Source organism: Lissotriton helveticus, chromosome 10 (genome assembly GCF_964261635.1).
Source record: "Lissotriton helveticus chromosome 10, aLisHel1.1, whole genome shotgun sequence".
Lineage (NCBI taxonomy): Eukaryota > Metazoa > Chordata > Amphibia > Caudata > Salamandridae > Lissotriton > Lissotriton helveticus.
In genome coordinates, this window is record NC_136071.1 from 22,598,215 (window position 1) to 22,610,632 (window position 12,418).

General features: G+C 50.8%; 1 protein-coding gene across 1 annotated transcript in view; it reads right to left on the reverse strand.

The window, feature by feature from the left end:
- Positions 1–12,418, reverse strand: part of RENBP (renin binding protein) — a 71,192-nt gene that overhangs the window by 20,164 nt on the left and 38,610 nt on the right. The window contains exons 3-8 of the mRNA XM_078664594.1: positions 9,284–9,359; positions 8,975–9,050; positions 7,671–7,843; positions 7,041–7,265; positions 6,771–6,852; positions 6,405–6,580 (exon numbers count right to left, since the gene is read on the reverse strand). Of these exons, the coding sequence (XP_078520720.1) occupies positions 6,405–6,580; positions 6,771–6,852; positions 7,041–7,265; positions 7,671–7,843; positions 8,975–9,050; positions 9,284–9,359 (808 nt within the window). The remainder of the gene's footprint in view (positions 1–6,404; positions 6,581–6,770; positions 6,853–7,040; positions 7,266–7,670; positions 7,844–8,974; positions 9,051–9,283; positions 9,360–12,418) is intronic.

The window sequence follows — 12,418 nt, forward strand, 5'->3', positions numbered from 1 at the left end:
GAGGTATGCTCGACGGGCAACACATTATTACAAAGCCCAATTTGTGAAGGAGGTGAGTATTTTGTGGGTGTGGGAGGTCCGGTGCGACCAGATATCCACAGTTGGCACTTTGTGCTTTTTGGAGCTATTTTCACCTAAATCTTTAAAACTGCATATCTCTGGTTCCACTGGTTGGATTTCTGTTTTGGTTATGTATTATTTTATTTTTTTAATGCTTTGTTTTTCTAAGTTGGGGTCCTTTTTAGGGCTCGGGCCTACGTCACACGAAGTGGGGCGGGGCTTCCGAGCTCTAATGTTATAAAAAAAAAAAAGTTCAGAAAGGGCTGTGGGCTGCCGCATTCCAGAAAGCGCGCGTTTTTTTGCGTGTGGTATTCTGCCATGTGAATGGTAATTGGTCCAGGCAAGGCTGTGTTTAAGTAAGGCAGCACGCCATAGGGCTTTGGAATTTTTGCAATGTCCACTTCCTGCATAAAGTGTTCGGACACGCGCAGAAGAATACATAAATCCTCAATTACCAGCTGTCCGAGGTGCCCGAGGTGCCGGTAATTGAAGGCAGATGGTGCTGGGAGCGTGTGCACTGCTGGTTTTTTTTCCCCTTGAGCTCTGTGTGCGCGCCGGCAAACCCGCGCCTGCTCTTTGACTGAGGTAGGCTAAACAAGCATTGGCAAAGCAAATAGGACTCTCCTATACAAAATCTGTTGGTTTTGTCAGGGATATGTTTAGCTGTTTAGCACAGCTGAAAGTAAAAAAACAAACAAAGTGCTTTGATAAGCACTCGTGCCCACTCACCCGAACTCAAACTTTTAATGTCAAAATAGAAGATCACTTTAATTTACTGCCCTCATAAGAGACCCCTTGCAGTAGCTCTCGTTGTCCTCTTACCAGATCCCTTGCATCTTCCCAGCTATTGCCAGATTCCTCACTCGCTCCCTGTCTCGTCACCATGACTCACTCTCTCCACCCTTTCATAAAAAAAACACTCCACCTCGCTTTCCTCTCACTGGGAGCCTCACATTTACTCTCACAGTCCGGTTACCAGATTCCTACTGCCGTTGTACCAGATCACTCATTGTACTATTATTCAGTGTCCTATCATTAGAGACTTGCTTCCCCCTAATGTTCATACCAGTTTTTCAAACTCATTCCCAGATCACTCACTCACTGCCCAAGCAGACACTGGTACATCCTCCTGTGACCAATGTCAACAGTTCCCTTTCACACAAAGCCTTCGCAGATCCCACGCATTCACTTCCCCCTCACACCTTTTCCCACACCTCCTGCTTCTCATACAAGCCTAGCCACTGATTTCTTGCACTAACAGCCTTCTCCTTTTCACGCACACTTCACTCCTGCTTCATTTCCCTTTTATTTTTCTGCCCCAATGCATTTCGTTCACTCATTTAACAGAATTATATTGTTTTTCCCTACAAAGGGACGGCCTCCTTTACTTTGTAAAGAAGATATGGTTTATCTTGTAAGCAGGTATCTAAAAAAAAATGGGTGCTGCTCTCAGAAATACATTACTTTCAAAATCGCATGTACAAATTGCATGACCTTTATATACAGAGCTCAGTGTGAACGATGTGGCTTGTACACACCCAACCATACACACCCAACCGCACACACCCACACAACCGCACACACACCCACACACAACCGCACACACCCACACACAACCGCACACAACCGCACACACCCACACAACCGCACACACACACAACCGCACACACACACACAACCGCACACACACACAACCGCACACACACACACAACCGCACACACACACAACCGCACACACACACAACCGCACACACACAACCGCACGCACAACCGCACGCACACACACAACCGCACACACAACCGCATGCCCACGCACACAACCCCACGCACACACCCACACAACCACACGCCCACGCACACACAACCACACACCCACGCACACACCCACACAACCACACGCCCACGCACACAACCACACGCCCACACCCACACACACTCAACCACACACACTCAACCACACACACACAACCACACACACTCAACCACACACACACACTCAACCACACACACACACTCAACCACACACACACACTCAACCACACACACACACTCAACCACACACACACTCAACCCCACAACCAACCGCACACGCACACACCCATGCTACTACACACACACACATGCTACTACACACACACACGCTACTACACACACACGCTACTACACACACACACACGCTACTACACACACACAACTACACACACAACTACACACGCGCACACCACCATCCGGCAGTGCACGCTTTCACCAAGCGCACACCGCCACACACATCACCACACACATCACCACACACACCACCACACACACCACCACACACACCCACACCACCACACACACACCACACACACAAACACACCACTACACACACACACACCACCACACACACCACCACCACCACACACCACCACCACACACACACACACACACCACCACACACACACACACCACCACCACACACACACACCACCACCACCACCACACACACAAACACACACACCACCACCACACACACACAAACACACACACCACCACACACACACCACCACACACCCGCAGAGTAGTGAGTGCAGAGTAGTGAGGGCAGAGTAGTGAGGGCAGAGTAGTGAGGGCAGAGTAGTGAGGGCAGAGTAGTGAGGGCAGAGTAGGGAGGGCAGAGTAGGGAGGGCAGAGTAGTGAGGGCAGAGTAGTGAGGGCAGAGTAGTGAGGGCAGAGTAGTGAGGGCAGAGTAGGGAGGGCAGAGTAGGGAGGGCAGAGTAGGGAGGGCAGAGTAGGGAGGGCAGAGTAGGGAGGGCAGAGTAGTGAGGGCAGAGTAGTGAGGGCAGAGTAGGGAGTGCAGAGTAGGGAGTGCAGAGTAGGGAGTGCAGAGTAGGGAGTGCAGAGTAGGGAGGGCAGAGTAGTGAGGGCAGAGTAGTGAGGGCAGAGTAGGGAGGGCAGAGTAGTGAGGGCAGAGGGCAGAGTAGTGAGGGCAGAGGGCAGAGTAGTGAGGGCAGAGTAGTGAGGGCAGAGTAGTGAGGGCAGAGTAGGGAGGGCCGAGTAGTGAGGGCCGAGTAGTGAGGGCCGAGTAGTGAGGGCAGAGTAGGGAGGGCCGAGTAGGGAGTGCAGAGTAGGGAGGGCAGAGTAGGGAGGGCAGAGTAGGGAGGGCAGAGTAGGGAGGGCAGAGTAGGGAGTGCAGAGTAGGGAGTGCAGAGTAGGGAGTAGTGAGTAGTGAGTAGAGTAGTGAGTAGTGAGTTGAGTAGTGAGTAGAGTAGTGAGTAGAGTAGTGAGTAGAGTAGTGAGTAGAGTAGTGAGTAGAGTAGTGAGTAGTGAGTAGTGAGTAGAGTAGTGAGTAGAGTAGTGAGTAGTGAGTAGAGTAGTGAGTAGAGTAGTGAGTAGAGTAGTGAGTAGTGAGTGCAGAGTAGTGAGTAGTGAGTAGAGTAGTGAGTAGAGTAGTGAGTAGAGTAGTGAGTAGTGTAGTGAGTAGTGAGTGCAGAGTAGTGAGTAGAGTAGTGAGTAGAGTAGTGAGTAGAGTAGTGAGTAGTGAGTGCAGAGTAGTGAGTAGAGTAGTGAGTAGAGTAGTGAGTAGAGTAGTGAGTAGGACATCACAGGCAGCAGCTGTGCAAGCTTCTCACACTCACAAGAAGGACATCACAAGCAGCAGCGGTGCAAGCTTCTCACACTCACAAGAAGGACATCACAGGCAGTAGCAGTGCAAGCTTCTTACACTCACAAGGAGACCACAGGCAGCAGAGGTGCTGCCTTCTTTCACTCACAAGAAGGACATCACAAGCAGCAGCGGTGCAAGCTTCTCACACTCACAAGAAGGACATCACAGGCAGTAGCAGTGCAAGCTTCTTACACTCACAAGGAGACCACAGGCAGCAGAGGTGCAAGCTTCTCACACTCACAAGAAGGACAACACAGGCAGTAACGGTGCAATATTCTCACACTCACAAGGAGATCACTGGCAGTACACACCACATGAACACACTCCATAACACATAGCAACAATACATTGGCATTTACAATGCCATTAGCTCAAACTCAAATAAATCCGAGCCCGATTGCATTTCTAATGCTTGTTTTAGTGTGTTTTCATTGTGTTACTGTTTAAAGTGCTGTATACATACTTTACACATTGCCCCCTAGTTAAGCCCCACCGCTCTGTACCAAGCTATCAGAGGGTTGAGCACAGGTTCATTGAGGCTTTGCTTGCGACTTCACCCTGACAAGGATTGTGATTTCTGCTCGAGTATGGTTTCACTCCCATCAACAAGCAATCCAATTTCTTACGCTCTCCTTGTGTTTCGAGTTGTGGTTGTCTGGTGTTTTTTCTGGTTACATTGGCTGAAGACCCAGCTCAGTGTTCTTTTGGCTTCAAGGCTTATGGTTCGACCTCATGAATCTTGCTGCTATGGGGGTGGAGGGGCTGATTCACGTCCTTCTAAGTCCTCGGCTGCTACAGCAGAAGTAGACTCAGAGACAGTCCTGGCATTGCATCATAAAGTGATGCACCCAGTGTCTGCCCCATCAGTGCCCAATGTATCTTAGATCTGAAGGCATTAAAGGCCGCACAGGCACTTCTGTTGTGGTCCCTTGGTAGACTGAGGTGACCAATCCGATTCTGGTCGGAGGACAGAAGTTAGCAGTTGCAAGAAGGGCAATATTAAAATAGTTTGTTGCCCATTCCCTCCCCATTCTTATTTCGCTTAGCCACAGGATCATCACAGGATGCTGAGTTGAAGTATCAATAAATGTTTGAGGCCTTTGGTCGATGCTCAGTCTGTTCAGATGATTGATTGATATCCTTGGTATATTGGCGCTTTTGTTGTCCGATGTCGAGAATATTAATTTTGCAGTCACCCTTAGTGGGATTAGTATGCCCAGACGTGGGTTCCGGGCTCACTGTGCCACTGGATTCAAGCTATCCTGGCTGAAGAGGGGCGAAACCCCGAAACCGGTCCTATGATGCTTGTTTCCGGTCCAGGGTGGACCTGGCTTAGCAGTTCGGGCTGGACTGTTCCCATGAGGCACAGGGTCAAGACTGATTTACATATGGCCAGGTCTAAACTGGGGTGGCATGGTGAGCAAAAGAATTATGGATTTAACCCAGATCGCTTGACTGGGGATGAATGTTTTGATTTGTTATGCATTCCGTCCATCAATTGTGTGTCTTGTGCAGTAGATGCAGAGCAGTGGAAACCTGTGACGTCCAAACCAACTGGCAGAAAAAAACAGTCCAAGGCGAGGTCTATGTCCTGGTGAGTTGTGGGTTTCGGAGGGAGGTATCACGAGTTACCTTGGAATCGAAACTCCTTTTTTCAAAGAAAAACAATTTGCATCACCCAAGCCCAACACAAAATGGAAGAACATGTAGGCCGGTGATATACAGCAGCCATTGCTACAAATCCTAGTAATACACCTTTGTAATGCTATGGGAATCTTCGATAGCTGAGAGAGTGCCGCCTCATCGGAGGTAGCCCTGCCCAGGGTATTCCTGTACACAGGGTGCCATTTTCCAACCAAGACAAGCTGATGGTAGCACTGAGCCATTGAACAAAACACTCTACACTAATGTGCATGGAAGCCTATATGCCAATTTATAGACATGGGGCAGTGCTGCTAAACTGTAAACGGCGTGGATAGGCCCCTCTGGGATTGTTCCGCCCAGTGCGTGGTACTTGTCTACTCAAAGCTGACCAACACACCTCATAGAAGGTTAGTACCTAAAGCCCTCTTCCTTCCTGTCCTTTCTGGAGAGAGAACAAGCAAACTGCCTGTTACTAAGCCGCTACATGTTAACACCAGGCATGTATTCATGTCATAGCATAGCAGTGCACACAACACATTAAATAAAAGACCAGGCTTCCTGAGCTCCTTCCTTGTTCCTGTAGCTGCCATTTTGGATGACAGGCATAAAACACAACACAAAAAAAAATAAGACACAAAAATAATATCCTAACCACATCACTGTCGAAGAAAGATATTGTAGTGCTGAAAAAAAGCAAAGACTGAATAAGAATTTGGAAAAATAAAAAATTGTAGTCTCTTATAATAAGGTAAAAGTATCAACAAATGGAAAATGTCTGTTCCTGTGAGTGCATTATGTTAGAGTAGAAGAGGCAATCGGAAGGAAGAGGAATTATTAAGATTTAGAAAATTAGACGGGACCTGAATCTATTTTATCATAGCCGGCAAGAAGCCGGAGGCGAAGGGTCCCATTGCTAACGCAAGGTGGATTGGGGCTAAAAAAGTTGCTCAACTGAGTTTTTAGGTACATCTTACTAACCAAAGGGATGACCGAACCACTTATTTGAAGAATTTTCCATCTGAGAATAAAATAGTGGTGGCCCAGATTTTAGACCTACTTGAGTGGGACAATGACCGTCAACATCTTGGAAAGAGAGAAGGCCACCGTGATCCATATCCCAGCCCGTCTGGAAAGACAGCAGCATGAACTTCTCGATGGCCTTGGTCTTCAAAACTTGGTCTTTTCGCTTTATGGCATGGCGAAGGAGAAACCAGCCGGCCTCGATGGCATGACCTTCAGGAGAAAGAGAAACGCTGTAAATAATGGAGGCAGTCGGTGGCAGCGTATCGTAAATGTACTACTGGAGGGATACAGCAGATCAGCAGCGCACAGCTCATTACCAGCGAGGGATACAGAGGAGATTCACCGCACACACCCATCGGAGGGATACATAAACATTTCGTGGATTGCTGGTTTCCAGTACCTGGATTCTGAACCCGTCCTGAGCATCCCGGGAGCTCTTTGCCATCGTCAGAAACAGTCTCGAGGACCGCCTGGCCATCCCGCTAGAGGATGGTAAAAAAATCAGAATATACAAAATGAGTTGTTTGAAGGAGGTACCCTGTCTTTGTACAGTGCCCAGAGTAGTATTTGCTCTGCCCCTCCCCCACCCACTGCTGGGGCTGGACCTAGTCTCCTTCTTCCTACTCAAGTCTAATCTTGAACAAGGACACAATGGTGGTTTTTCGCCTACCTGGACATGCCGTAGGATCTGCTCCGCGCACCAGTCCCCCAGAGCCGAATACTTCTCCACCATTTCCTGGTCCCCCTCCTCCAGCTGATCCACCAGGTTGAGCAGCATCATGGGCACCGCCATACTGCTGGAGGGGGCAGCGCCAGGCATGGGCGGGCGACCCAGCCCAGTGGGATCCACTCGCACCCAGTGAACGATTTGGTCCATCATTGCTACGGCTTCTTTCTGCCAATACAAGCGAAAGCTTTATGGTAGGAGCAGCTTCTGGGTGCTTTTGAAGGCTTTGGGGAGAAACAAGCATAAGAAATGTGTAGGGATGAAACATCTGCTCTACCACAGTGCCAACCGTCCGTTTACAACGTTCGTTCCCTGCTAGTCACAGGGCGAGCCATGACAACACAGAGTGTCCCCACGCTACTCACCCACGTCGACAAGATACTACAAAATGGCCTCCCTTTCATCTCCCCAGTCTGCAGCCTTCTTGTTCTTTTCAACCCCCAAACTCACCCATCCTCACATCCCACCTGTTGAACGTGTCTAGCCCGCAGGACAGAAGTTTAAAGCCTGGATCTGGGGTTCACACTGGTCTCGAAGGCCTGGCTCTGGGGATTTTGGGTAGAGGGTACACACCTTATATTTCTCTTCTCCGGTGACCCTCCAAAGCTCGTCCATTGCCATCGTGTAAAAGCATTCACTAAATATTGTGCGTTGGACTTTCACAGCCTTCCCGTCGCGAGTGAGAACGAAGGCGCACTTCATTGAGCCTGGTGAAACCCGGGCGTTACGGAGCAAGAACTCACCCCCTGTGGAGAGACCAGGAAAAGGGAAAACACATGCAAGACATTAATGATTAAACAGCAGCCCTCACATGGAGGAAAGGTCTGTGCCACTTCAGCCAGAGAAACAGTGACAGAAGGCGCGTGGGCTGTGGACTGAACGGTGGCCTGGATGCTAATTGACTAAAATGGGCAAGTGACATCCTGCACCTCTCTGGCCACCTGATGACATCACAGGATTGAACTATTGTACCACCTTTAGACTTACAATGGCCTCTTTGCTAATGAGGGTCTGAAAAGAGGGCAAGGTGTAGAATATCTAGTGAGTAAAGGAAGCTCTTCAGTCCTGTTTCTTTTCTAACACTGATGCTGCCACCTTCAAGATCCCGGAGAACTTGGGTGGCAAGGGAATGGATTAAACCCAGATCTGTGACTGGGGTGAATGTTTTGCCATTGTGCAACATTCCGTCCATCATCTTGTGTGTTTTGCTGTTCGCCCTATGTGGGAGGGGTATGCCCAGACGTGGGTCCCATGCTCACTACGCCACTGGAGTCAAGCTATCCTGGCTGATGACGGCTGATAGCCAGAAAACGGTCCAAGGATGTTTGATTCTGGTCCAGGGAAGACATGGCTTGGCAGTTTGGACTGGACTGTTCCCATGAGGCACAGGGTCAAGACTGATTTGAATATGGCCATGTCTGAACTGAGGTGGCTTGGTGAGCAAAATAACGATGGATTAAACCCAGATCTGTGACTGGGGTGAATGTTTTGCCATTGGCAACATTCCGTCCATCATCTTGTGTGTTTTGCTGTGGGAAGGGGAGTGCCAAGGATAGCAGAGAGCAAGCCAGGGTGGCTGCCAATACTCCTGGTTCTCCATCACTCTGATCCATGTAGGGACGGTGGAAGAGAAGCAAGAGAGAGGGCAGAGCAAGGAGAGGTGGAGGATTTGGGAGAAGAGACAGATGGACTAGAGATGGGAAGAATAAATACAGGAAATAACAAAAGAGAAAGCAGAAGAGAGTACTAGAAAGGGGAAGAAAGAGAAAAATAAAGAGAAGAATAGAATGAAGGAGAGAGGTGATTAGAGAGGAAGAGAGACAATAGATGAAGACGATGGAGAAAGAGTGAGGAAGGGAGAAAGAGCGACACCTCACCCGCGAGAGCTGCCTGGAGAAGGTCAGACCGGTGGTACCTGGCGACCTTACGGTACAAGCGGCAGTACATCCAGACCTGTCCAAGAGGAAGGAGGCAAAAGAATCTCTTAAGCAGGGTGGTAAAGGGCAGGCACAATATTCCAGGAGATCCCAAGTACAGCGCAATAGATGCCCAGGCGTTGCACCATCGGCTGCGTTGCCACCTCTGGCAGGCAGCAGGTAAGTGGTACCGCCTGAGGAGCGCTCTCGGTCAGTGAATAGCATCACTGTAGGGGCTGTGGGGCATTATGACGAAGGAGGAACATTCACCTGTCTTCCTTGGAGCCAGACGTACTTCAGGTCATCATATACAGCGCCATCTCTGCTGAGGCACGTGAAAAACCCACTGCGAAGAGAACAAGAAAGAGTCAAAGGTAGGTGTCCTAATGCAATGGTGAGGACAACAGAGTCAAATTTAGGTGTCCATCTGCAATGGTCATCCTGTGTTTTAGGTCTGGCTGTACAACAACCTTATGTCATATTCTCAAGAACCACAAATTACGTACATAATATTTTCAGGCGTTTGGGCATTTTTTTTTTCTTCATTTCGACCAGTACTTTCTGTACAGAAGGGTAGGGTATGAATCCAGGGCATATTTTGTCATTCTGTTCTCTAGAAGATAGGACCAATGATGCGGTTTGGAAAATCGCTATGAAGCTTTTGTTCTTCCTAGAGTTTGGGGCAGACTCCCCCTCTACCATGAGGCGTCAAGTTTCTAGGAGTGATGCCCCTAAGTGACTAACACAATGACTTGATAGTGAGGTCTACACCCTACAGCTCCCAGGAAGGGTCTCCGCTCTGGCGCTCTTAAGATTAACAAGCATTTACAATGCAATGGTCTCGGCATCATTAAAGGTAGAGCTATTGGCATTGCTCATGACATTTTATTTTCTTTAAATCATAAATAAATGACATTGTCATTTACATTGTCAATACACACCACTCTGCACTCAACTGCACTCACCTGCACTGCACTCAACTGCACTCACCAGCACTGCACTCACCTGCACTGCACTCAACTGCACTCACCTGCACTGCACTCAACTGCACTCACCTGCACTGCACTCAACTGCACTGCACTGCACTCACCTGCACTGCACTCACCTGCACTGCACTCACCTGCACTGCACTGCACTCACCTGCACTGCACTCACCTGCACTGCACTCACCTGCACTGCACTCACCTGCACTGCACTGCACTCACCTGCACTGCACTCACCTGCACTGCACTGCACTCACCTGCACTGCACTCACCTGCACTGGACTCACCTGCACTGCACTCACCTGCACTGCACTCACCTGCACTGCACTCACCTGCACTGCACTGCACTCACCTGCACTGCACTCACCTGCACTGCACTCACCTGCACTGCACTCACCTGCACTGCACTGACCTGCACTGCACTCACTTGCACTGCACTCACTTGCACTGCACTCACTTGCACTGCACTGCACTGCACTCACCTGCACTGCACTCACTTGCACTGCACTGCACTGCACTCACCTGCACTGCACTGCACTCACCTGCACTGCACTGCACTCACCAGCACTGCACTCACCTGCACTGCACTCAACTGCACTCATCTGCACTGCACTCAACTGCACTCACCTGCACTGCACTGCACTCAACTGCACTCACCTGCACTGCACTCAACTGCACTGCACTCACCTGCACTGCACTGCACTCACCTGCACTGCACTCACCTGCACTCACCTGCACTGCACTCACCTGCACTGCACTGCACTCACCTGCACTGCACTCACCTGCACTGCACTCACCTGCACTGCACTCACCTGCACTGCACTCAACTTCACTCACCTGCACTGCACTGCACTCAACTGCACTCACCTGCACTGCACTGCACTCACCTGCACTGCACTCACCTGCACTGCACTCACCTGCACTGCACTCACCTGCACTGCACTCACCTGCACTGCACTCACCTGCACTGCACTCACCTGCAGTGCCCTGCCCTGCCCTGCACTCACCTGCACTGCACTCACCTGCACTGCACTGCACTCACCTGCACTGCACTGCACTCACCTGCACTGCACTCACCTGCACTGCACTCACCTGCACTGCACTCACCTGCACTGCACTGCACTCACCTGCACGCACTGCACTCACCTGCACTGCACTGCACTCACCTGCACTGCACTGCACTCACCTGCACTGCACTCACCTGCATTGCACTGCACTCACCAGCACTGCACTGCACTCACCTGCACTGCACTCAACTTCTCACCTGCACTGCACTGCACTCAACTGCACTCACCTGCACTGCACTCACCTGCACTGCACTGCACTCACCTGCACTGCACTCACCTACACTGCACTCACCTACACTGCACTCACCTGCACTGCACTCACCTGCACTCCACGCACTGCACTCACCTGCCCTGCACTCACCTGCACTGCACGCACTGCACTCACCTGCACTGCACTCACCTGCACTGCACTCACCTGCACTGCACTCACCTGCACTGCACTCCCCTGCACTGCACTGCACTCACCTGCACTGCACTCACCTGCACTGCACTCCCCTGCACTGCACTGCACTCACCTGCACTGCACACACCTGCACTGCACTCACCTGCACTGCACTCACCTGCACTGCACTCACCTACACTGCACTCACCTGCACTGCACTCACCTGCACTGCACTGCACTCACCTGCACTGCACTCACCTGCACTGCACTGCACTGCACTCACCTGCACTGCACTCACCGGCACTGCACTGCACTCACCTGCACTGCACTCACCTGCACTCACCTGCACTGCACTCACCTGCACTGCACTCACCTGCACTGCACTCCACGGCACTCCACTGCACTGCACTCACCTGCACTGCACTCGCCTGCACTCCACTGCACTGCACTCACCTGCACTGCACTGCACTCACCTGCACTGCACTCACCTGCACTGCTCTGACCTGCACTGCACTGCACTCCACTCACCTGCACTCCACTGCACTCACCTGCACTGCACTGCACTGCACTCACCTGCACTGCACTCACCTGCACTGCACTCACCAGCACTGCACTCACCTGCACTGCACTCAACTGCACTCATCTGCACTGCACTCAACTGCACTCACCTGCACTGCACTGCACTCAACTGCACTCACCTGCACTGCACTCAACTGCACTGCACTCACCTGCACTCCACTGCACTCACCTGCACTGCACTGCACTCACCTGCACTGCACTGCACTCACCTGCACTGCACTGCACTCACCTGCACTGCACTGCACTCACCTGCACTGCACTCACCTGCACTGCACTGCACTCACCTGCACTGCACTGCACTGCACATACCTGCACTGCACTGCACTCTGCACTCACTACTCTGCACTCACTACTCTGCACTCACTACTCTGCACTCACTACTCTGCACTCACTA